This window comes from Prionailurus viverrinus, chromosome C1, assembly GCF_022837055.1.
Source record: "Prionailurus viverrinus isolate Anna chromosome C1, UM_Priviv_1.0, whole genome shotgun sequence".
Lineage (NCBI taxonomy): Eukaryota > Metazoa > Chordata > Mammalia > Carnivora > Felidae > Prionailurus > Prionailurus viverrinus.
The window spans coordinates 27,725,076-27,752,608 of record NC_062568.1 but is presented as its reverse complement, the minus strand read 5'-3'; the positions used below and the strand labels follow the sequence as shown (position 1 = coordinate 27,752,608).

At 35.5% G+C, this 27,533-nt stretch overlaps 1 protein-coding gene and 1 pseudogene across 4 annotated transcripts in view; one reads left to right on the top strand and one right to left on the bottom strand.

Annotated features, from left to right (window-relative positions):
* The window catches only part of NBEAL1 (neurobeachin like 1), a 167,636-nt gene that overhangs the window by 9,703 nt on the left and 130,400 nt on the right, over positions 1-27,533 (top strand). For 3 of the 4 annotated variants that reach the window (XM_047869187.1, XM_047869186.1, XM_047869185.1), the window contains exons 2-5: positions 14,532-14,623; positions 18,980-19,141; positions 20,592-20,673; positions 21,233-21,360. In XM_047869187.1, the coding sequence (XP_047725143.1) occupies positions 14,532-14,623; positions 18,980-19,141; positions 20,592-20,673; positions 21,233-21,360 (464 nt within the window). Of the gene's footprint in view, positions 1-14,531; positions 14,624-18,979; positions 19,142-20,591; positions 20,674-21,232; positions 21,361-27,533 lie in introns of those variants that run through there. The other variant, XM_047869188.1, reaches the window with a different exon arrangement.
* LOC125172708 (60S ribosomal protein L17-like) lies at positions 5,783-8,791 on the bottom strand (annotated as a pseudogene).

The following is a 27,533-nucleotide window of genomic DNA, read 5'->3' as shown; positions in this document are numbered from 1 at the left end:
TCTCTCTCTTACATGCACTCTTTCTCTCTCTCTCAAAAAAAAAAGTATTAAAAGTAGTTTTGTATTATACATTTAACTACATATAATCTTTCCTGACATTAAACATTAAACATTTAAGTAGTAGGAGAGATCATTTCTATTTTAATTTATGATATCATTATGAGGTGAATTATACATTTATTGAATAATTTTGACTTAGGATTTTTGTCAAAATATATTTAAGTACAGTTTTAAAATTTTAGTTTTCTTAGTTGAACCTCATTTTAGGGATAAAGAATATGAATTTCTAATTTATTATGAAAAGTAGTAATGTTTTATGCTGGGATTAAATTGTTTTTTTAATTTAAGATACAAGTTATGGAAAATACAAACATATAGCAAGTAAAAATTTCATTCAGAGATTTTCAGTTAAAGTATTTTATGGATGTGATTGAAAAGTCTGTGTTAAAATATATTTACTACAAATAATATTAAGATAATAAGTTTGAAAAACTTCAACCTGACATGAAACTTCAACATTATTTTAAACTTTTAAGCTCCACTTAAAAAGTATCAATGTTATAGTTAGTTAATACATACATAATGGTAGGCTCTTCTTTTTTAAAGAATTTACTGTAGTCAGGGTCACGTGGCTGGTTCAGTCAGAAGAGCATACGACTCTCAGAGTTGTGAGTTTGAGCCCCATGTTGGGTGTGAGCTTATGTAAAAAACTGAGTTAATTAAAAAAATCTTAAAAAAAAAAAAAAGAATTCAGTTTAGTCCAAATCAACTAGTTACTGGGTACCTGCTGTATGCACATGTTATTTACTGTAATTTTATCCCTTTAAGGGTATATTTTCCTCTTAAAAATTTTTGTTTAATTAATAAACTTTTGGAGCAGTTTTAGATTTATAGCAAAATTAAACAGGAAACTACAGAGAGTTCTTTTGTATTCCTGTGTATGCACAACCTTCCTGGCTGTCGACATTCAATCACTTGACTGATTTCCCAAAAACACCTGAACCAGAAATTTCTTTATCTACCATGTGTGAAACTTCAAGATGAACACAAAATTAATGCAACAAATCATGTTCTACTTAACATTTCAACATTCCAGACGTTGGCTTTTTCAAGTCTTGCTAATTTTAACTGTGCATTTTCTATATTATGTTGATCAAACCTGGAACTCCATTAGTTATGTGAATGACTAGGTTTTTTGTTGTTGTTGTTGTTGTTGTTTGTTTTGTTTTTTTGTTTTTTAAAGAAATACCTAAAGTAAAATTTGAAACCGTTCTCTCTAGGGATTGGTGTATTTCTAAGCCTACTTTTTATGTAGACCTCTATTTGAATATTGCTTCTTATTTTATGTTAAAATGACTTCCAAATCTTTCAATATATGACAGACTTGCCTCTCTTCAAAATTCTGTATCTTTTATCTGTTTAATTGACTGACTTCATCTGTGGGCCTGCTTTTCCAACTAAAGTCAGTTTTCCACTTACATTGTAGGCCTTGATGTGAGACCTTAGGGAAAATTGCTTAGAGAGATAGGATTTTGTCAAGATTTTAAAGAATAGATAGTAGTGTAATAGTCACAGAACATGTTCCAAGCACATATACATTATACAAAGGAAAAGTGACCTAGTAAAGACAATCCTTTTGGTAGTAAATTAAGCCAGGTTGTTGGACCAACCCTTTTTCTGAAAGTCATTTACAATTCTGAATAAAATTTAAGAAGCATCTTAATGGCATTGAAAAGCTTGCAAGCCTGTAAGGCATTATGAAGCTAAATCTTAGTGAAAGCAGGAACTTAGATACATGGAGAATGGAAGCCACTTTTCCTGGTGAACTTGAGCCTTTGTTTTCATGGTCTTGTGGATGGAAGAAAGCAAAGCCAAGGGGCTAATCAGAGTGAGAAGTCTAAGATTTTCCCTTATGACTCTCAAAGTTGTACACCCTTGGGGTAAAAATCAACTGAAAGCCAACCCACCTCACTCTTCCACCTTCACTTTGGGGACTCCAGGGAAAAATGTCTTTGTGTTAAGCAGAGTCAAAAGGTGAAAAGTCCCTGAGATGATGTTCCCACAAGTTGATGCTTTTATGGATTTGCAAATCAGATGTATCCTTTGTTCTAGTTCAAAAAGCCTCAAGTCATGCAGACTAGTCTGGTGCTTGGTAAAAGCAAGTGCAGTCCCTTTGGAAGAAGAAACTTTGAGTGCAGATACCAAATATTTTTTCAAATTGCAGCTTAATACTTTAATTCATGATATATGAATCAACCATACCAGGCTCTCATTGCCTTGAAATTTCTTTCATCTTTTCCAAGGGATTTGGCAGATACTCCTGTCTTCATTTGCATTAATTGGCATGTGGTAGCTAATTCTTTGGCACGTATTTCTGTTTCCTCTGTTTGAGTGTATCTCCCATTATCAACTTTGTAAAGCACTTAGCGGTTGCCTTGCCATAAAACATAAAATTGTGATTATTTCTACAGTAATGAATAGTTGTATCATTAATGTCAAATTATACCCTGCTGCTCTGTTTTCATGCCTTTTTTGCATACACAGTAACTTCATTTTATTGCCTAATCATAGTATAATTTTTTTAACATTTTGAATAGCAGTTAAACTCAACATGTAGTACTATGTACACAAATCTAGTAAAAGGTTATCGATACGAAACACCTGTTACTAGTTTTGCACAGGCATTGACAAATGTCTTAACAGCAGTCTCTCAGCAATTGTAAGATGTATTTAGATTTCAAAGATACCAAAACGTAAAAGAATTTTAGAATCAAATGTGATATAAAATGTGAACTTTTACAAAGAGTTTTAAAAAAAAGAATAGACTGTCTAGAAATTGGAGGGGAAACCCAATAATTAAAAACCAGTGAATGTGGTTAATATGAGTTTAGACAACTGAAGAGAATTAGAGAATTGGAAGGGGGATCCTAAATACTTTTTGAATATAACCTAGGGGACACCTGGCTGGCTCAGTCAGTTAAGTATCTGACTTCTGCTCAGGTCATGATCTTGGGGTTCCTGAGTTTGAGTCCCATGTCAGGCTCTGTGCTGTCAGCTCAGAGCCTGGAGCCAGCTTCAGATTCTGTGTCTCCCTCTCTCTTTGCCCCTCCCTGGCTTGCACTCTTGTCTTTCTCTCTCAAAACTAAATAAACAATATATATATTAATATATATTATATATATTATATTATATATATAATATATATAATTGGACTCTGTAAAGGAGAGGAGATGAAGAATGAGACAAATGTAGTATTTGAAGAGATTACAGGTGAGAACATTCCAGGATTAATGAATATCCACTGAATTTCAAACAGCATAAGTAAAAATAACTCCATTCCAAGATACAGCATAGTGAAACCGTAATGGTTTTGCAGAAAACCAGAGAAAGGGAAAAATCTTAAAAACTGCCAGAGAAAAATTCTCTTCAAAGGGATGACAGATTAATAGCTGATTTTTCAGTAATAATGGTGGAAGAGGAAAAGGTCGACATCATTAAAGAAAAAACTTATCAGTCTGTTATTTCCAATCAATGAAATTTTTTCAAAGAGGAAAGTGAAATAAAGCCATGTTCAGCAAAACAAAACTGTTCAATTAACCAGGAAAATATAACAATTTTAAATTTGTGTATACCCTATAAATAGTCTCAAAATAAAACAAGCATTGACAGAATTACATGGGTAATTCTGAACATTACCAAATTCTGAACCCAAATGAACATATGGGTTTTTTTTCTATTTGACTTGATTTAGTAGTTTTTTTTTTAAAACTTCAGTAACTGATAGATTGAATAGACAAAATATCCATAAAGATACAAGATTTAAACAATAGGATTGACAAATTTGATACAAGGGATTTATGTAGAACACCATACCCAATATACATTCCTTTCAAGCACACAAAACACTTACAGAAATGTTACAGGAGACCTTAGAGCAAATTTTAACAAATTTCAAATGATCAAAATAATAGAGTATATTTAACAATGAGAAGGAAGAAATCAATAACAAAATAGATTAAAAAGGAAAATTTGGAGGCCATGAAACACCCTTTTAAATAAACCTTTGATGAAAGAAAAATAAAAATTAGAATTTTGGGGGACCTGAATGATAAAACTATTTTAGAACTGATAGGAAGCAGCTATACATTACTTAGGAAAATTTATGGCTTTAAATAAATACGTTTTTTAAAAAGGCTAAAAATTAATGACTTAGACGTTTGAGGTTGCCAACCTTAGAGTCCTCTCCTATGTTGTACCAGGGTTCTCTGGTGACCAATAGAATTTGGCAAAAGTGATGGTATGTCATTTCTGATATTAGAAAAGACACTGTTATTTCCATCTCAGTTACTCTTTGTTTTCTTGGATCATTCACTTGGGAATGCCAACTGCTATGTCATGAGCAGTCCTATGTAGAGGCCCATTTTGTGAAGTACTGAAGCCTTGCCAGCCACCACATGAACGAGGTTGAAAGTAGTTCTTCCAGGGGAGCCTGGGTGTCTAAATTGGTTAGGCGTCTGACTTGGTTCAGGTCATGATCTTGTGGTTCGTGAGTTTGAGCCTCGAGTTCAGCTCTGCTGACAGCTCAGAGCCTGGAGCTGGCTTCGGATTCTGTGTCCCTCTATCTGCTCCTCCTCACCTCACGCTCTGTGTCTCTCTCTCAAAAATAGATCACATTTAAAGAAACGGTTTTTAAAGAAAGTAGTTCTTCCAGCCCAGTCAAGCTTTGCTATGACTGCAGCCCTATTTGACATCTTCATTGTGATGAAGGCTCATGAGAAACTCTGAGCAGGAACCACCCATCTGAGCTGCTTTTGAATTCTTGATCCAAAAAACTGATAAGATATTGTTTAAGCTCCTAAATTTAATTTGTAATGCAGAGATTTATTATTAATATGCCATCCATTTAAAGAAGACAAGAATAAACCCGAACAAAGTAGAGTGAGGCAAATTGTAATGTTATTTTTAATGTGAAAATTCTCATTTATTTTTATTTTTTTATATATTGCAAGAAATAATATGCATATAAGAAGGCTGACATAAAAAGGGGTGTATTTAAATTTTTTTAAGTTTATTTATTTTGAGAGAGAGAGCACACATGTGAGCATGGGAGGGGGAGAGAGAATCCCAAGCAGACTCTGCACTGTCAGCATGGAGCCCGATGTGGAGCATGAACCCTTGAACCATGAGATCACGACCTGAGCTGAAATCAAGAGTCAAATGCCTAACCAACTGAGCCATCCAGGTGCCCAGGAGTACGTTTAATTTTGATAAATCGTTATTTATTATGTAACATCTTGGGATGAATGGCATAAACATAATGTGTAAGTGGATATAGTCTTACTTAGGAACGTGGAAATGAGATTAAGTTAATAGCAGTTTCTTTTGCAAATCTTTCTAGTAGTAATGGTGATACAAGGAAATTAGGAGGTTTATTATAAAAAAATTACTCATAAAATACTAGATCTAGAAAATGATGATCAGATGTACCTTCTGTATGTCAGGACATACATAGCAACACCTATGTAGTATTTTTTGCCAAAAAAAAAAGAACCTAAATTTGATAGTTTCTAGATCTACTAATGAATTGGAAATATAGAGGGCCGAGGAACATGTCAAATGACCTAAGAATAAGCAGTCAGCAAAGTCCTAATGTGAGAAATACTATTTCACAAATGACCCAGTGTCTTCAACCAATAAATTAGGCCAAAAAAAGTAAATGTAATGGAAACCCATAGGTTTAAATAGAGCTAAAAATACACCAACCAAATGCAATTTGTGGACTTTATTTGGGTCCTGATCTTATCAGACTGTTAAAAAAAGAATATTTGTAAGCAAATCAGGAAAACTTGAGCAGTAACTGATATAAAGGAGCTGCTGATTTTTTCAGATGTGATAATATTTCATATTTTTTAAAAATTCCTTTTAGGAATGTGTTTTGAAATATAGATGAAATGATGTTGTGTTTGTTTCAAAATGATCTAGTTGAGAATGGGGATATAGGTGAAACATTGTTCATGCATGATTTGATAATTAAAACTAAGTCATACAATTCTCTCTACTTCTAAGTATGTTTGAAATTTTGTTTAATAAAATTTTTTTAGAAATTAATGAAATAATACATGTAATGGAAAAGATCAACCAAATAAGTTGTGTCTTTGATAAAACTAATGAGTCAGGAATATAAGGTTCATGGTTATATAGTTCTTAAAAATTTCACATTTTAACTACCACTTCCAATGCCATTCACAAGGCATATTTCATCTTTTTAAAAAAAGTTTTGTTTAATCTTTATTTTTTGAGAGAGAGACAGAATATGAACAGGGGAGAAGCAGAGAGTGAGGGAGATGCAGAATCTGAAGCAGGCTCCAGGTCCTGAGCTGTCAGCACACAGCCCGACGTGGGGCTCGAACTCACGAACCATGAGATCGTGACCTGAGCCAAAGTTGGATGCTCAACCGACTGAGCCACCCAGGCGCCCCAAGGGATATTTCATCTTAAAGATAATATATTGTTAAAAATCGTGTTTAATTTTGCTTAACTAGTGCTTCTCAAACTTGATTAAGCACAGCCATCTTTGTTTTTCTCCTTTTTTTCTTATTTTTTTTTCAACATTTATTTATTTTTGGGACAGAGAGAGACAGAGCATAAACGGGGGAGGGGCAGAGAGAGAGGGAGACACAGAGTCGGAAACAGGCTCCAGGCTCTGAGCCATCAGCCCAGAGCCCGACGCGGGGCTGGAACTCACGGACCGCGAGATCGTGACCTGGCTGAAGTCGGACGCTCAACCGACTGCGCCACCCAGGTGTCCCTTTTCTCCTTTTTTTCTAACTTCACATTGTATTTGCCATCATAGTGAACAGTGTTCCTAAGTACTTGCTCAGGAAATTCTGACTTCTCCAGTTTTATTTATTTATTTAACAGAACTAGGTCTTGTACATCTTTGATAATATCTTGATGTTTTCTATCTGTCTGGAATTCCCTCCTCCTTGAGTATATCTGCTTATAATGATCTGTGAAAAACTTTTGAGTGGTTCTGCTACTCAGTTACTTATAATTTTGAGGGTCCATAACTCCCTTTTTATTATTTCAGTACTTTTTATAACTGCGTCACTTCTTGTGCTATTTTGCATTTATTTGTTTATGCCTCTTTTCTATGGAACAATGAGCACTTTGAGGATAAGATTACGTATTTTTTTGAGGTATAATTGATTTAAGATTATGTTTTACTTGTGATAGCCATAGAGTCTAGTACTGTTAATTAGTTGGTATGTATTTATTAAATGTATTTTGAGGTAGCTAGGTTCTGTCAGAAAAACTTGACGGATGGCCTGAAAGATGAATTACCATTAATAATGTTTCTTTGGGGGAGGGCGCCTGGGTGGCTCAGTTGGTTAAATGTCCAACTTCAGTTCAGGTCATGATCTTGTTGTCTGTGAGTTCAAACCCTGCATCGGGCTCTGGGATGACATCCCAGAGCCTGGAGCCTGCTTCAGATTCTGTGTTGCCCTCTCTCTCTTCCCCTCTCCCACTCACTCTCTGTCTCTCTCTGTCTCTCAAAAATGAATAAACATTAAAAAAAATAAAAGTAATGATTCTTTTGGGGGGCAGGATTTATCTTCTTTTGGTAGGATGTTAGAAACTATAGGGGCGCCTGGGGTGGCGCAGTCGGTTAAGCGTCCGACTTCAGCCAGGTCACGATCTCGCGGTCCGGGAGTTCGAGCCCCGCGTCAGGCTCTGGGCTGATGGCTCAGAGCCTGGAGCCTGTTTCCGATTCTGTGTCTCCCTCTCTCTCTGCCCCTCCCCCGTTCATGCTCTGTCTCTCTCTGTCCCAAAAATAAATAAACGTTGAAAAAAAAAAAAAAAAAAGAAACTATATTATAAATGTACCTGATTTAAGTGAACTTTTACAATGCAACTCATGCAAGTTGGAAGCTTCACAGTATTGGCTGAAATATGTATATGCATTTAAAAGTTTATGGTTTTATTTATTTTTATGTATTTAATTAATTAATTTATTTTTAATTTATTTTTAATCAGTTTATTAAATTAAATTAAATTTATTTTTTCAAAACATGTTTATGAACCAAAATTAGTGGCACAGTGCTAACAGAATAATCTAATTCTAATCAGAAGAAAACCTATTTGATCCATTTTGTGAGGATACTTGAAATATGTTTAATAATAAAGACAACCAGTGTTCTGTTTTTACTTTTATTTGCATTTATTTGTTGCATAATTTACTCTTGGCCATAAGTTTTTGTTTCTTCAGTTTCTTCTGCCATATATTTTTCTTCTGTGCAACTTCCTCTTCTGGTTTAGGAACAATCTGCTCTTTTTCAGTAAGGATCGTCTCAATGTGGCAGGGAGAGCTTATGTATGGGTTAATCCGACCATGAGCCCTGTAAGTTCTATGCCGCATTTTGGGGGCTTTGTTCACCTGGATGTGCTCAATGACCAGAGAATCTACATTTAAACCCTTAAGTTCAGCATTACTCTCTGCATTTTTAAGCATGTGCAGTAAAAATTCAGCACTCTTTTTGGGCCAGCGACTCTGTGTCCAGCCCCACTGTTTGGCCTGGGCACATCTACCAACTCCACCATTGTAGCGTTGGAATGGCACCCATTGCTTCTGCAAAGTGACAGCTTTCAGATACTTGGTGGCTTTTTGGATATGCATACCCTAGATGGCCTGGGCAGCTTCACATGTATTCTTGAAGTGAACACGAAGATTTGAACCTCTTGATTTGCATGAATTTGTGGGCTTTTCCGGGTCATGTGAATAGCTAACCATTTTCAGAGATCACCTTGGGCCACTTACAGGAAGAGCAAAAGTTTATAGTTTTAAAAGTTGAAAGAATACTACAACCCAAATATCCTTGCATGAAGGAAGTAAGGTATTCCCTTATTCTTACCTGTACTTACCCCTTAAGAACTAGGTGAAATTGTATGGGTCTCCCTTTTTTTTCCTAATTTTTTATGTTTATTTTATTTTTGAGAGACAGTGCAAGTGGGGGAGAGGCAGAGGGAGAGGGGTACAGAGGATCTGAAGCGGGCTCTGTGCTGACAACAGAGAGCCCTATGTGGGGCTTGAACTCATAATGGTGAGATCATGACCTGAGCCGAAGTTGGATGCTTAACGAACTCAGCCACCCAGATGCCCCTGTATGGGTCTTTTAATTCCCTTTCCTACTAAAGCATCCCCACCGGAGAGTGGATCTTAAGATGTAATTTAAGTAATCGCATTTGTCTAGTGGCCACCCTATTGGACAGCACATCTCTCTCTCAGTGTTTAAACCTCATGCTGTGGTAATGGGGAGCCATCGAAAATATTTGAACAGGAGAGAAGAAATGACTAGATTTAAATTTAACAAATCCCATTAGTAGCTGTGTATAGGGAGGAGAAATTGAAGCTATAAAGACTAGTACATAGGGGGTGTATAGCTCAGTGGTAGAGCATTTGACTGCAAACACTAGTACATAACTACATAACAGTTCAAATGAAGGACTATCTTAAACAATGGCAGATGGTTGGACAATGTTTGCAAAATCAAAGGTGATTTTGTAATTATTTCATAACTACTTATTACATTGGATTATGACCAGCTTGATAGCAGAGTCTGTATCTTAATGGTAACAAACATTTTGAGCAATTGCTAAATGGCAGGCATTGTTGAATGCTTTACATATATTATCTCATTTAGTGCCTTCAGTACTCTATGAGGTAGGAAATATTATAGATGAAGAATGGATCAGAGAGATGAAGTAACCTGCCTAAAGTCACACAGCCCATAAATACAAAGATTTGATAGGAAAAGAATACAATTAAAATCATTAGGCAAGGGGCATCATGAAATATTTAAATGTGTTGTCCAGAATATTCCTATTTTATGTGAGTTTCCTAGTTTTTGGCACATAGTAGGTTATAAAAATAATATTAATACTTGAGCATATACTTTGTGCTAGGCATTGTTCTATGCCCTTGAAGTAGATTATTTAATTTTCACAAAGATACTATCAGACTCATTTTTATAGAGGATAAAATTGATGTGCAAACATAGGATAACTTGTTTAAGAAAGTAGCAGGGCAAGTATTAAGAGTCTACGTAATTGGACCCCAGTGTTCCTGCAGTATATAATACATTTGTGGGTTGTATTTAATTAATAGTGTACAAATGGAGAGAGAGACCATACTGTGGTGTTTCAGTATGCCAAACTCTTAACCATGAAAGTGACTAAGCTGGAAATTTAATTAATACGGTTTCTGGGTGTGTGGAGATCTTTCTTTTTATGGTTTTTGGCAGTAAAATGTAGATTCTCTAAGAATTTTGTCAGGCTGTGTGGAATGTGGCTGGCTGTATTATGTGTTAAATTGTTTATGGCCCTGAGTTTACTGACCCTAACTCTTTTCCTCTTATTTGCTCACTAAAGTAGTGCTTATAATTCAAAGACAGTATAGTGTAGGGGAAGGAGCACAGTTGGAGTCATATATGTTGCACTTTAATCCCAGCACTATCAATTACTAGCTATATGACTGTAGACAAGTTATATATTCTAGAACATCCCTTTTCTACAGAATGGGGAAATGAAACCTCTGGATAGGTTTAAGGAGTAAATGGGATGATACATATTTTTTTAAAATACCTGCTGTAGTACTGAGCACATGGCATGTGCTCAAAAAACTGTAACTGCCTTACTTTTACTAAACAAAACATATTCAGATTTAAGTACCATTTCTTTCCTTATGATTATTCAAATTCCTAGAAGAACTCTGTACCTGACAACCAATTGGTAACCCTGACCTTTAGACTTTGAACCAGATATTGTAGAGTTCCTAAGTAAACTATGAGGAGAAATGCATGAATTCTTTATGGTGTTATGAGACTGTTTTGTATTGAACTTTTACAGAAAGATAATCCTATGCTTTATTAAAAGCAACAATGGTAAGGAAAACTCCACCTACTTGTATTTCTGGAATCCTATCCTGAATGGATAAATGAGTAAATGAATAAATGAATAATGTGCTAGTTGAAAATGAAAATAACAAGTATTGGAACCCTTGAGAAAATTTCTCATATGAGGTAGTTCTTTTTCTGAGATATTTCCATTTTCTTTCTCAGTCATCATGTAGATAGTGGCAATTCATGATCTGATTTTGGAACAGTATATAAATAGAAAAAATAAATACACAAAAGGTCAGCAATCTCTGCATATTCTGGGAACATTCTTTTAGCAATTCTGATTTGTAGTGTAATGCTTTTATTTTAGGGAAATAAATTACTTGAGTTCCCTTTATCCAAGAGCACTGCCTAACTAATAATATTTAATGACTAAGTAGGACTTCTGAGTATCATTGAAATTTACTGCAGTAAAGAAGTATTGAGAGGAAGGAAATAAATCTGAGCATCATTTTTAATGATGCAGTGTATATTTAACGACATTTCTGAAGAATCCTTTTTTCTTTAAATAAACTTTGAGATCTAACTTACAGACCATAAAATGCACAAATTTTAAGTGTCAGATTTCATGTTTTGATATAAACAAACATTTGTGTAACCACTATATAAGAGAACATTTCTATCACTTAGGAAAGTTCCCTTTGTGTCCCTTTGTAGTCCTCCGAAGGACAACCAGCCAGTGATCTAATTTCTGTCACCATATAGTCTGCTCTAGAAGTTTGTATAAATGAAATCCTACAGTGTCTAAACTTTAATGCCTGGTATTTCTTGCACAATATGTTTTTGAAAAATTTTAGATCTTTTTTTAATGTTTACTTATTTGTTTTGAGAGTGTGAGTGCATGAGTGGGGGAGGGACACAGAGAGAGGGAGAGAGAGAATCCCAAGCAGGCTCTGCACTGTCAGCACAAAGCCCAAGGTGGGGCTCAAACTCACGAAACCATGAGATCATGACCTGAACTGAAATCAAGAGTGAGACGCCTTAACCCACTGAGCCACCCAGGTGCCCCTGTTCTTGAAATTTCTATTTGTTGTTGTATCAATGGGTGTATTAAGTGTTATTCCTGAATAGCATTCCACTGTATGAATATACCACGATTTCTTTGTCAGTTAACTGGTTGATGGAATTTTGGGTTTTTTCTAGCTTTTGCCTATTAAAAATCTGTGAATATTTTTTTTTTTAATTTTTTTTTCAACGTTTATTTATTTTTGGGACAAAGAGAGACAGAGCATGAACGGGGGAGGGGCAGAGAGAGAGGGAGACACAGAATCGGAAACAGGCTCCAGGCTCTGAGCCATCAGCCCAGAGCCTGACGCGGGGCTCAAACTCACGGACCGCGAGATCGTGACCCGGCTGAAGTCGGACGCTTAACCGACTGCGCCACCCAGGCGCCCCAAATCTGTGAATATTTTTGTATGTTTTTGTAGTTATATATATTTTTTCTCTCAAGGAGGGGCCGTGTGGTATGTCTGTGTTTAATTTTAAAAGAAACTTCCTATTTTCTAAATGATTATACCATTTTATACTCCTACCAGAAGTGTGAGTTCTAGTTGCTCCACATCTCCAACACTTGGTGTGGTCAGACATTTTAGTTTTAGCCATTCTAGTGGGTGTGTAATAGGTATTCCATTTGATTTTTATTTGCTTTTCTCTGGATAACTAATGTTGTTGATCATGCTTTCTTACACTATTTGGTCATTTATGTATTCCCTTTTGTAAAGTGTCCGACCATTGTTGAGTTGCTGTCCTTTTAGTATTGATTTTTAGGAGTTCTTTATATATTCTTGGTGTAAGTCCTTTGTTAAGTGTATGTATTAAGAATATTTTCAGCTCATATATGGCTAGCCTTTTCGTCGTCTTAATGGTGTCTTTTGCTGAATAGATGTTTTTAATTTTGATTACGAGTTATTTATTTATTTAATTTATTTTTGGTTTGTGATTTTTTTGTGGCCTAGCCAAGAAATCTTTGTCTACCCCAAAGGTGCAAAGGTACTCCCCCTATATTTTCTTCTAGAAGAGTTTAGTTTTAGTTTCTATGTTTAGGTTAATGGTGTATCTCTGATTTTATTTTATTTATGTATTTTGTATTTCTCATTAATTCATGAACAAATATTTATTGAGCACCTGGTCAGTGCCAGGCATTGTTTAAGCACTTGGTATCCATTAGTAAACAAAAAGAAGTCGCTCATGGTAAGCCCTTAGAAAGGCCTTGCACTTGTGAAGCCTACATTTTAGGGGAAATGACAGACAATAAATTAATAAGTAAATAATATGTTATGGTAGAAGGTGAGAAAGCACCACAGGCTGGGGAAACACAATAGGGTCAGGTGAAGGTTAGTAAGAAGATTTGCAGTTTTAAGAAAGGGTAAAAGTAAGCTTTCTTGAGAATGCCATTTAAGGAATGACTTGAAGAAGATGAGGGAGTTAGCCATTCATCTATTTGGGGGAAGAGGCTTCTGGGTAGAGAAAACAGCTATTAAAAGACCATAAGGTGGGAGTATGTCTGGCATGTCCCAGTAACAGCCAGGGACATGAAGTAGAGGGTGATAGTGGATAACATCACAGAGATAGGGGAGGGAAAATTTTTTAGAATCTTATGGGACATTGTTAAGAGTATAGCTCTTTGTGTGAGTTACATGGGAAGTCATTTGAGGGTTCACTATACTTAAAAGACATTTTATTTATTTTTCTTTTTTAATATAATTTATTGTCAAATTGGCTTCCATATAACACCCAGTGCTCATCCCAACAAGTGCCCTCCTCAAAGCCCATCACCCACTTTCCCCTCTTCCCCACCCCCCCATCAACCCTCAGTTCTCTGTATTTAAGAGTCTCTTATGGTTTGTCTCCCTCCCTCTCTGTAACTGTTTTGCCCCTTCCCTTCCCCCATGATCTTCTGTTAAGTTTCTCAAGATCCACATATGAGCGAAAACATTTGGTATCTTTCTTTGACTGACTTATTTCACTAGGCATAATGTTCCATCCATGTTGCTGCAAATGGCCAAATTTCATTCTTTCTCATTGCCAAGTAGTATTCCATTGTATATTTAAACCACATCTTCTTTATCTATTCATCAGTTGGTGGACATTTAGGCTCTTTCCATAATTTGGCTGTTGTTGAAAGTGCTACAATAAACATTGGGGTACATGTGCCCCTATGCATCAGCACTCCTGTATCCCTTGGGTAAATTCCTAGCAGTGCTATTGCTGGGTCATAGGGTAGTTCTATTTTTAATTTTTTGAGGAACCTCCACACTGTTTTCCAGAGCGGCTGTACCAGTTTGCATTCCCACCAACAGTGCAAGGGGGTTCCCGTTCTCTCAGCATCTATAGTCTCCTGATTTGTTCATTTTAGCCACTGTGACCAGTATGAGGTGGTATCTCAGTGTGGCTTTGATTTGTATTTTCCATTAAAAGACATTTAAAACCACACTTATGTTTTCCTGAATATCACTCAAGAGATTTCATATTATTGTTTCTTTAGATTTGTCACTTCATATCTGCTTAATAGGAATGAAAGCATGGTTTTTTTTTCCTAACACGTACATATATTTAATATTGGTTTTCTTATTCCAGAAAGATCCGGATTATCTGAAGCTATGGTTGGACAATTTTGTTTCTAGCTATGAACAATTCTTAGATGTTGACTTTGAAAAGCTGCCTACCAGGTATGTAGAAACAGTGCCCTCCTTAATGCCTATTGCCCATTTAGCCCACCCCCACACCCAATACCATACCAAGCAACCCTCAATTTGTTCTCTGTATTTAAGAGTCTCTATGGTCTGTCTCCTTCTCTATTTTTATCTTATTTTTGCTTTCCTTCCCATATGTTCATCTGTTCAGTTTCTTAAATTCTTCGTATGAGTGAAGTCATGATATTTGTTTTTCTCTGACTGATGAACGCACTATGCTTACAAGTATGGTTTTATTATAGAGGCCTTAGAAAATATCGTGGAAGAGGCGAAGTTTTCAAAGCTGGATTTAAATATCATAAAATGGGAGAAAAATTCAAATTTTGTGGAAAAGTGCAAGTGAAAGTTTAAGATCACTTCCCAGGTGAAGTTTTTACTGTATATGAAACCATCTTGAAGACCTTGCAGATGTTAGGTAAGAGAGGTCAGGTTGGCTAGGGTAAAAAGCTGGAGAAATGAGGAGGCACTAGACACTTTTAGCCACAAAAGGAACTCCATTTTATACACATATTGATATGGAAGGGGAGAAATGGGTGGTGGTTGACGATGAGAAAGAGTATCGAGAGAATTAAAAATCTTCAAGGAGGAAAGTGCAGTTTGGGGATGTACATACGCAGTAAGAGGATGGGCATGGATGAGTAGAGTCTGGAGAATCAGGAGCCAGATCATGAAATGCCATGCATGCATTGCTAATGGACTTTGATTTTTTGTGATGGAAGATATGAGGCTCTACTATTTTCTGCATGAGATTGTCATGGTCAAGTTTGTTTTTTAAAAGTCCCTTTGGTAGCAGTAGGAGGTTGAATGGAAAGAATTGAGACTGAAGACAGGGAAGCCTAGTTAAGAGGCAATTTTAATAATTCAGAGAAGAAATTAGAGCTTTGGACCAAGGCACTGAACTTAAAAGATGTGCTTAATGCTCAGAAAGCACTAGTGCTTCATTATTTATAAGTATCGTTTCAGAGTTCTGTATTAGACTATTTATAACAGGGTTTAAATGTTGAAAAATGTTAAATCTTGAGCTCAAAATAATATTACATATTATTGATTTCTACTCTTCAAAGAGTATTTTTATAGTTTGTGCTTAGAAGTGCTTTTATTTTAATAATTTGCAGCTCACATTAAAACATGAGCCTAACAGGGCACCTGGGTTGCTCAGTTGTTTAAGTGTCCGACTCTTGATTTTGGCTCAGGTCATGATCTCACAGTTTGTGAGATTGAGTCCTGCATCGGGATCTGCACTGACAGCTCAGAGCCTGCTTGGGATTCTCTCTCTCCCTCTCTGCCTCTCCCCTGCTTGCATGTACATGTTCTCTCTCTCTCTCTCTCTCTCTCTCTCTCTCTCTCTCTCTCTCTCTCTCTCAAAATAAATAAGTAAACATGAAAAGAAAAATAAATCATGAGCCTAAGGATTTAATGGGAGTCAGGATTTGGGCCTTTGAATGCTTGGAATATTGGAATGAAGTCTTCTCAGGTTTGTAAGATGCATTTGTTATACATGTCTTCTTTCTTGGGAGGTCATTTCTAAAAACATTGTGTAGAAGTATATCGCCACTATATTTAAAATCAGATGAAAAATGCCAGCACATTGCTTTATTCATGATTTAGTTGGCTTATTTAAAATTTTATTTCAAATCTGCCAGGGAACTACACCATGAATTTAGATTTTACTAATAGAAAACTTCTAGTTTTCAAATGAGTACTTTGTGGCAGATGTATAAAACCAGTCAATTCATCTTAAAGATAAGAAACTCATAGATAATCCTCATTTAAATTAAACTGACTTTCTAAAACTTCTAAGTTAGGGAATTTATAATGCAAGATAAGGAGTGCTTTTACCAGAATTTAAAGCCTTGAGATCTAAGCTGGACTTTTTCCTGTGTTAGATGGAGACAACAATGGGCAGCTGTTTAATACAGACATTCAGTAGCCAAACAGAAGAGTGGAACAGATTTCTGGAGATTGGGAAATTTCAGCAAAAGGAGCTTAGTATTTGGAGGCAATAAAGTACTGGTGGTGGGAAAATGCTTCCAAATTCTTAAATCTTCATCACATTAGGAACATGGCCAAAAATTTCAACTTAACCTCTAAGTTATGTTCTAACCAAGCCCAAATTTTATAATGAGTGTTAGTAAAAACAACAATAGATTTCTCTTCTAGAAGCTAACTTTTTTCTGTCTAGTAAAATTTTAAAAAATGCAAATAGAAGATGGGACGACTCAGGAAAAAGGGAACTATAATCCTTTAAGTAACTAGGATTGAATATTAGGAAGTCTCATGTTTCTTTGTTGACTTATGTTTTGGGAAAAGTGAATAGGAATAGTTTAGCTTAGTCTTGAAAATCAGTTATATTTTTAAATTTAAATCTTTATTATTTTGAAGTTAAGTTACTTTGAAGTTTTGGTCTTTCTAATCACCTCTTTTTAGCTCTTTAGCAGGAAAAAAGTATATATAAAAATGAGTTTTTCTGGTACCACCTATAAATAAGAGAGAATGAAAGAATCCAGAATACAAGTGAAGTGATGCCCAGATTAAAATGAAACATGTGTTTTTGTGATGTGGTTATAGAATTTGGCAACCTTGATAATGTGCTTTGTGAGTTCTATATAATTAAAGTCAGGTGTTTATCTTATAAAACACTTTATGTTGCAGGGTGGTTCAGAAAGAGGCTAAAAATATTAACATATATATTTATGAGACTGTTGGTAATGTGCCTCAAATTTTTCTGGCTACAATGAATAAAATAGCTTTATACTCAGTATAAAAATAGTAGTAAGTCTTCATATTAAGCCTTATCTGAAGAAGAGACTATTATCAAGTATAAGTGTCATTTAATTATAGGAGCTCTTCATGGTGCTTCTTTGCGATTGGGTATTTTTCTTTCTTTCTTTATTTTGAGAGAGAGCGCGCACACATGGCGCGAGCGTGAGTGGGGGAGGGGCAGAGAGAGAGAGAGTCCCAAGCGGGCTTTGCACTGTCAGTGCAGGGCCCATTGCAGGGTTTGATCTCACAAATTGTGAGATCTCACGGTTTGGGAGATCATGACCTGAGCTGAAATCAAAAGTCTGACTCTTAACCAACTGAGTCACCCAGGCTCCCTGTGATTGGGTATTTTTCTTAATAGAGATAGGAAAATTAGTATTTAGTGGTTTATGAAAAGATTCTTAGGCTTTAGTGATGGTATATTTAAAATATATTACATTTTTATAGTTCTTTACATATAGCTAAAAATGTACATTGACTTTTGGCTTCAGAACCCTGTGAAATAGGGCAGATGATATTATAATTTTAGAGATTAGGGCACCTCAGAGATTAAATTAATGCTTCATGGGACAGAGGTGGAACTTAAGTACACAGGTCTTTTCACTTTGATTCCAGGGGAATTGTGAGAGAGAGTAGCCAGTCATATCCAGTGTTGTTTTTTTCTGTAAAGAAACTGATGGTCGTCTTATCCAAAAACCAGTTGTCACAAAATATTGAAATGTTACTTAAACAAAAAAACTTAGAAAAAAATTGAAATGTTACTTAAAAATGTATTAATGTGGGGTACCTGGGTGGCTCAGTCGGTTGAGTGTCTGACTTTGGCTCAGGTCATGATCTCGCAGTTCATGAGTTCAAGCCCCGCGTTGGGCTCTGTGCTGAGAGCTCAGAGCCTGGAGCCTGCTTCAGATTCTGTGTCTTCCTCTCTCTCTGGCCCTCCTTGCTCATGTGCTCTCTCTCTCTCTCTCTCAAAAATAAACATTAAAAAAAATTTTTTTAATGTATTAATGCTCCTGCTTGGGGTTCTCCATCTGTTTATCTATTCATCTGTTTATCTGTTTATTTCCTTTCCTTGTGCTGGTTATCTTCTCTCCCTCTTCTGACCACATAGCTTGGGAACCTATAGGTAGCTGAATATTATTTATTTAGTAAAGCAGTTGACAGATATTAAATTAGTTATAGGTACTTCATTTTTATTTGCTAGTTATTGTTTCTTTTAGAAATGGTATACACACATACATATATACACATAGATTTTATTTCTAAGTAGACGTTGAACTAATTTACATTCTAAAAATTTTATTTGAAAATAGCACAATTGAAGGTAGTAGGAGACTCTCTTTCTTACTCTCTTTTCTGTAAGCCTCTTCTGAAGTAAGACTACTTACTCTGCTCTACTAATCTTCTAGAGTGTCACACTGATCTTCTGGTGGTGCCTTGCAGAGAAGGCACTGAGCACCTGAAATAAAAGAGCTTCTTAGGAATTTGAGGTGAAAATGCAATTGTTTTAAACTGCCAAAGATTTTCTTCCTGTACTTAATCACCCTTCTTACTTTTTCCCCTTAATTGTAGGGTAGATGATGTGCCTCCAGGAATATCTCTACTTCCTGATAATATTCTGCAGGTTCTAAGGATCCAGCTACTACAGTGTGTTCAGAAAATGGCAGATGGGTTAGAGGAACAGCAACAAACTTTGTCAGTTTTGCTCGTCAAGTTCTTCATTATTCTTTGCAGGTATCTGTATAAAAAAACTAGCTATCTGTTTTAAATAATTATCAAAAAAATAATGCATTTATTATTATTAATGGTGTTTATTGCTCATTTGGAGCTTTAAAGATTGCGTGCACCTTCTGTGAAAGGCTTTTGATTTATTATATTGGAAAACCATTTATTTGTTTGTTTATTTATTTATTTAGTTAGTTAGTTAGTGGGTTAAAGTAGGCTCCATGCTCATTGTGGGGCTTGAACTCACAACCCGATACCAAGAATCACATGCTCCACTGACTGAGCGAGTCAGATGCCGCTATTGGAAAGCCTTTTAGTTACCATACTTAGTTGTACAGAGATTCAGCCAAGATTAAAAAAATGAAAATTGCTGTAAGGACAGTGATGGGAGTTTTTACCTAACCCAAGAATTTGTTGCACCTGTATTTTCTGTGTGGTCCTCACCTGTAAACCATACATACATTTTTAGTGCTGTGCATTATCATTTGTGAAATGTATTTTTCTAATCTTTAATTTTATAATTTTGCCAAAGAAAGTATAATTATTTTATAGCCTATATTTTCCGGGTTGATAGCTGATTAGGTCTGTGGTACTTAAATTTTGGTGTGTATAAGTATCAACTGGGAAGCTTAATAGGAATACAGAGCTTGAGCCTTACTTATGAAAATTCTGACTCCAAAGAGTTTAGGCAATCTAATTTTTCTTGAATTGAACATTAACCGGCATGTATAAATTTAAGAACGGTTGGGTTAGGGGCACTGTATGCCTCCTCTCTTGTTTTTGGAATACATTTCTTACAGTATGTACTATTTTTTTAATAAATATTTTAGAATTAATTAGTAGTCAAACAGGGACTTAATTTACTGTGCATTTATTCACCTTTCCTTCATTGTTCATTGCATTTGATTGCAGGAATCATGGAAAAATTGAGTAATTATTGCTAAAACGTTTCTTTCTTAATTTAGGCTCTTCCAGAACTGTAGACACTTTGCTGATTTTGTGCTCTTTATCATCCTTAAAATTTAGAAAAATAATACAAGAATTAAAACAGTTGAGGAAAAAGGGTTTACTTAGGTGATAAGACATGAGTTGGTATGTTGATTTTTGTCCTGTTAACTACTTAGTACAATTTTAAAGAAATCAGATATCCTGTAGATAAATAACTGTTTCTCTTTTGTTTCTGCTTTGTGATATTTTTCAATTTTTCTATAATAAATAAATGTTGATCAGCATGTACTTCTTAAATGTTTCTGCTTATAGTAGTAGTTAAATGTTGCATGAGGTGTATTTTACAGTTTTAGTGGGAAAGCAGTTATATAACCATATTGATTTTAAGTTTTAATAAATGTCATTTACATTTCATTTGCCAACATGTATTTTCAAAATTCAGCTTGAATACATGAGCATACATTTTTCTCATTATTCATGTGTAATAAATATTCTTTGTTTTTCCTCACAGAAATCTGTCTAATGTGGAAGAAATTGGGACTTGCTCTTACATTAATCATGTCATCACTATGACAACACTCTACATTCAGCAAGTAGGTGTGAATTAATATATTCCTTTTGTTGCTTTACTGAGAGTAACTAGGTTTTCCTTTTTTTTTAATATTATAATTAGTAAAGTTAAATGTTTGTAGAGGAGGTAATAATTGAGAAGAGAATTAAAGTTACCATTAGGAACTATATATTTTAGACATCTTAAAACATATTATCTAAAAGAGAAGCAATTGTTAATATATTTTATTTTAATCAAAAATTACTGTTTTATAAATGGCTTTTTACAATGATATAATTTGTCAACTTATGTATTATTTATCATCAAATATTCCTCTTATAGAAAACATATTCTTTTTTGCAAAGATGATTGGGTATCCATTTGAAACTCTTCCTAGGCCATATTTAACATTTGAAGGGTTATATCTAGTCTATATGATTAACTGACTCTTTTAAACTCAGTTGGAACTTAGGTTTATTTGAATAAAAATGATTTATTAGATGATCAGTGAAAGGTGTTGTCTTTTAATGATGTAGATAAGAATGTTAAGCAGTTTTAACATTTTTAACTAAATACAATTTTATGTTTAACTCTACTTTCAGTTAAAAAGCAAAAAAAAAGAGAAGGAATTGGCAGATCAGACATCTATTGAAGAATTTGTAATCCATGCATTGGCATTTTGTGAAAGTTTGTATGATCCATATCGGAATTGGAGGCATAGAATTTCAGGGTATGTCTTATAAATCATAATGTTCACTTAAAACCTTAATGTTGTAAATATATGTAATTCTTCAATGCAGGTCTTATTCTCTATGAAAAAAATTGGTAAGATGTGTATAAGACCCCTATCTCTATCTCAGAAAGCTATATTGGAAGTAATGAATTAGTAAAAACTGCCACTTCCAGATAAATAATTTACTCAGAATTTTTATTTTGTAATGCAGTTGAATGCTAATAATCAGATAGTGGCGGAGGGGCAGAGAGAGAGGGAGACCCAGAATCCGAAGCAGGCTCCAGGCTCTGAGCTGTCAGCACAGAGCCCGAAGCGGGGTAGATCTCACGAGTGGTGAGATCATGATCTGAGCCGAAGTCAGATGCTCAACTGACTGAGCCACCCAGGCGCCTCTCCAGGTTCCACTTAATATTCACTATTGGTGAACCCAACAGTTGAGTACCTGGAAAAAGAGAAGTATTGTGTGCAGAGTGCCTGTCACAGCCTTACAAAACAGATAGAATATAGGATGATGGGTTTGCAGCTTAATGACAATAGTTAATGACCAGTTCAGGGCTCAAAAAGAAGAGTGCTCCATTTATAGTCTTTCTACTCATTCATCACTTTGGTTCTTGACTAATCAATGTTCTTTCCACCCCACCCCTCCCACCACCAAAAAGGCTTTATTACATACAGAGAGGATGGGTTCATTCCTTCTTGGCTGCTGCTTTCCTCATGGCTGCCAGGTTGCTCATCTCTCTCTTCCTCTTAGTGTGTGTGTGTGTGTGTGTGTGTGTGTGTGTGTGTGTGTGTGTGTGTGTTTCCCTACCCTTTTCTTTAAAAAAAAAAATTTTTTTTTTAATGTTTATTTATTTTTGAGACAGAGAGAGACAGAGAGCATGAGCAGGGAAGGGGCAGAGAGAGGGAGACACAGAATGTGAAGCAGGCTTCAGGCTCTAAGCTGTCAGCACAGAGCCCGACGCGGGGCTCGAACTCCCAAACTGTGAGATCATGACCTGAGCTGAAGTCGGACACTTAACCGCTTAACCCACTGAGCCACCCAGGCGCCCCTCCCTACCCTTTTCTTGATGAACCTGAGGGCATTCTTGTCCTTGGAGACCTTGAGCAGCTCTATGGCAGCAGCTGTGCCTTGGCTTGCTCACATTCTTAGTCACTTTGTGGCCTTTGTTGAGGCCCATGTCTATAGGGTGGCTGCTGCTCCGCAGTACTCAAGCCATGTTCTCTCTATTTTGACATTTATGCCAGGGATTGCTTAAGAAAATGGCATCTCTTGCTCTCACTCTTGGTACTTCTGCATCTTCCACCTTAGATATGTTAGTAATGGCAAATCTAAGATAACGTTTTAAGTTTTGAAACAATGACAGTTTTTCTTTGTAAACAGCAAGACATATACAGAAAGAGGAACATAAAATCAGTCTGAAAATGACAGGAGAGGTTTTTAAAGGAATCTTAAGAACAAAATAAATTTAAGTTGGGAGAAGGAGGGGCGTCTGGGTGGCTCAGTCGGTTAAGGGTCTGCCTTTGGTTCAGGTCCTGATCTCATGGCTTGTGAGTTTGAGCCCCATGTTGGGCTCTGTGCTGACAGCTCAGAGTCTGGAGCCTGCTTCTGTTTCTGTGTCTCCCTCTCTCTCTGCCCCTCCCCTGCTCGCTCTTGCTCTCTCTCTCTCTCTCTCTCTCTCTCTCTCTCTCTCAAAATTGAATAAACATTAAAATAATTTAAAAAATAATAAAGTTGGGAGGAGATAAGATACAAAAAAGTAGATGTGACAACAAACTAAAACAAATAAAATTGGTAAAAGAAAACAAAAACAACTTTTGAAAGCCAACAACAAGAAGAAATTTAAACACTGTAGCATAGAAAGAGAATTCTACGTATATAAGATGACAACAGGAAGAGGAACAAAGAGTAGGGGATCAGTGGTGGCATTCATGAGTGTGTGTGCAATATACATGCCAGGAATTATGCTGGAAGCTGTCCATGTATTATCTCTAATAAATGTAATAACAATTTTGTTACTAATGGTAGGAACTACATTAGAGGTAGATGGTAAAGCAGAGGTTCAGACTCCGCTTACTTTGACTTTGATAGGGAAATGAAACATACTGCAAATAAATACTGGAATTAGGAAAAATTTATAGCTCATGGGAGATCTATATGAGGGAGCTATAGCAGTAACTTATACCTTATAAATTAATCTGATTCTGAAGTTAAGTGGAAACTTGGAATGTATATATTTTCTTATTTATTATTTCTGTTTGTTGCTTACAGAGGCATTTAAAATATCTTGTTTCATAAAATATATAGATTTTTTTCATATCTCCATATGCAATTTGATTTAATTGAATAGATTTGATTAATCTATTGCTTCAGTTTTGATTCTGTTTGTAGCATTTTACTGATTTAGAAAGATTTTGTCAAGTGTAACTAAAATAGGTGTAGGGAAAGAATTCTTCCCTAAAAAGGACTTACTCAATTCAAGCATTTATGTAGAAGTATATTTATTAAGTTTCTACTTTGTGCCCAGTGTAAGTTTAGTAGGATTCATTACCTGCCCAAAGATAAAAACAAGTTAATTAGATTTAGTTATGCCCTGGGGCTCCTACTGGCCAAATCTAAGACAATGGATACATGAAAATAATTAATTGTTGTAAAGAATTATAAACTGACTCAATTGGTAGAGCCTGTGATTATTGATCCCTGGGTTGTGAATTTGAGCTCCACATTGGGTGTAGTTGAGTTTACTACTAAAAAAAAAAAAAAAAAAAGAATTGGGGCACCTGGGTGGCTCACTTGGTAAGTGACTTACTCTTGATTTTAGCTCAGGTCATTATCTTATGGTTGGGAGATGGTGCCCTGTATTGCTTTCCCTGCTGAGTGTGGAACCTGTGTATCGTTCTCTCTCTCCCTCTACCCCTCTCCCTGCCCCCCCACCCCCTCAAATTAAAAAAAAAAAAAAAAAAAGAATTATAAACCATTCAGAAAAAAAGAATTAATGAGTCCATACCAGTAATAGATGATAAGTAGATGATAAGTAGGGTGGATGGAAGGATGGATGGATGGATGGATGGATAGATAGATAGATAGATAGATAGATAAAGGGAGAAGGGAGGACACTTGTTTATAGTAGAAGGCCAAGTGCCAATTAGTAAATGTATAAGGGGTGTTGGGAAAAAAATCAGCATTTTACACAAATTATAAGGGAAGATGTGGATCAAGATGCTAAATCTAGGGAAGTTTTGGTAAGCAGCATGATTTTTGCATGGTTTTAAAATGCTTCGCCAAAGATTACTTCTTCATTGCAAAAGAAAAATTAGTAATTATTTTGTACAGTACTGGATAGTACATTGACTGGATTATCAAAATTAACATCAGTGAGAAGCACATGCATATCTGGGCCTCCAACTGTGGTGCTCCAAGGACACGTTATTGCTTTTATAGTATTCCAACCAAGAGTGCATAATCTGAATCTAATTGAATGGAAACATTAAAGAAACCCCAAATGAAGAACATTTTAATGAATAAAAGGAGGGAGTGTGGGACAGCATTCTTTAAAAATATCATAAATGTTTCAGGTTGAAGGAGGGAAAAAAGCCATGACAGCTAAATGTAATATCTGGATAGGAAGCTATACTAAGAGGGGGAGAAAATGCTATTGAGGATATTCTTTGGTCATTTGACAAAACTGAATTATGAATGGTAGGTAAATGTATTATGTTACATGTATAGAAATTTATAATTATACTGTGTTATTGTGTAAGATACTATCCCTTTTCTTAGCAAGTATTCACTTAAGTATTCAGAAATGCCAGAATGTACATAATTTCCTTTTAAATGCTCTGAAAAATGTTATATGTGTGAATATATGTATATATAAATACATGTGCACTGTATATATGGGGAGAGAGTAAGCAAATGATAAAGCATTTGGGATAAAATTTTAACAGTGAACCTGAGTAAGATATATTTGAAGTTCTTTGTACTATTTTTATTCTTGCAACTTTTGCGAGAGCTTGAATTTATTTCCAGATTAAAAGTTTAAAGATTAAGAAAGATAGTTATGTCCTAGGCATGATGGCAGCACAAAAAAGAAGCACAAAATAATTGATCAAAGGACACGAACTTAAAAAACTAAGATGCAAACTCGTTTTGCAGTCCTTAGAAGATTGGTATGTATTAGCATGTCCTAAGTGCTAGATGCTTGACCTAAATATCAGGTAATGATGAAACAAGTAGGCTGTGTTCTAAAAATGGTACAAGACTAAGTTCATTTTTAGTTCTTCTGTCTTATCCTATTGAAAACATGTAGTGCAGACTACTCATGCTTTAATGTTTTTGTTATGTATAACGGTTTTCATCCCTTTTATTTATGTTAACATATTAAATTTTGCTACAACAATAACGGGAACTGTATGTTCATAGTTACATTTAATACAGCGCCTTTAGAATGAGTCATGAATCACAAATTGTGGGAGTATATTTTTATTGTGTTACTAAAGTGACAGCTTTTATTGTTTGTAGCATAGTAGTTGGATAGGATATTTGGATAGGATATATCCAGTCTATTAGTTCATACCATAACTTACAATAAATAGGCAAAATGTAAATAATCTCATGGAAAAACCTAACTGAAAGGTAAATCATCCTTTTAAAATTAATTTTTCTATCACATTACTGAGTTTTTTTTTAAGGCGTGGCTAAATTTTTAATTTGAAACTCTAGTAATATTTGTGTTGTCTTAAAGGTATACAAAAAAATCTCAATATAGTATTATTTAAATAGAGAGATCCAATAGTGTTTGAATTTAAAATAAATACAGGGGTGCCTGGGTGGCTTAGTTGGTTAAGCATCTGACTTCGGCTCAGGTCATGATCTCACAGTTCATGACTTTGAGCCCCATGTTGGGTTCTGTGCTGACAGATCAGAGCCTGGAGCCTGCTTCGGATTCTGTGTTATCCTTCTGTTTCTGCCCCTACCCCATTCACGCTGTCTCTGTCTCAAAAATAAACATTAAAAAAAAAAAATTAAAATAAATACAAAATGTGATAATTCTTCTGCCTTCTCCACAATGAAAATAGGCACAGATTTGGAAAGCAGTGCAGTACCAGATGGCGTCTGATATGATTTCTAGTAAATCTGGATCTTAGAACTCTTTACTCTGCCATTACTGAGTCCAGCTGTGTCTGTCTTACTGGCTTTTTCTGTGGTCAGTTGACTTTTCTTCCTAGCTTTGAATATAAGGAAAGTAATTCTAATATCTCAATTATGGTTGTTAAGAAGAAGTCATCTTAATCCATTGCTTTATCAGTAGATCATATTTAGATGTATGGAATTTTCTCTGTGGCTGTTTTTCAAAAACTTTTCATTTTTGTTGTCTTTCTCTAACAATCAATGTTAAGAGTTTTTTCAGGGCATTAAAAAAATAAGTTTTTGGGGCGCCTGGGTGGCGCAGTCGGTTAAGCGTCCGACTTCAGCCAGGTCACGATCTCGCGGTCTGTGAGTTCGAGCCCCGCGTCGGGCTCTGGGCTGATGGCTCAGAGCCTGGAGCCTGTTTCCGATTCTGTGTCTCCCTCTCTCTCTGCCCCTCCCCCGTTCATGCTCTGTCTCTCTCTGTCCCAAAAATAAATAAACGTTGAAAAAAAATTAAAAAAAAAAATAAGTTTTTTTATTTTTGTTTTTTTAATTTTCAGCAGTTTACCAGTTGGATGTATCATTGTAACAATAGCCTTTATACTCCCAAACCCACACTGCATTGTCCATCTAAGAGACTCATTCTGTGTTGAAATGTTCTTGGTAAAAACACATGCTATTTGTGTTGGCCCACCGAAGTCTGTAGAAAATTTTCAGCCATCAAGACTACTGGAATTATCATTAAAATAAAAATTAATCCGAGCCAATACTAGATCTACATACTTAAAATGGAAGAAGACCATGGCATGGATTCTTTGTGTCCAGATGAAATTTCAGGAAGTAGCAAAGCGTGGCCTGATTTCTGATGAATTTAGCTTGTACTGTGGTAATAAGCTCCACAGCCTTAGATGTCAGATTAACAGTACTGCTGAACAAGTTCTTTTATAGATTGGAGATTTTATTTTATTTCAGTTTATTTATTTTGAGAGGGAGAGAGAGAAGGGGAGGGGTAGAGAGAGAGGAAGAGAGAGGATCCTAATCA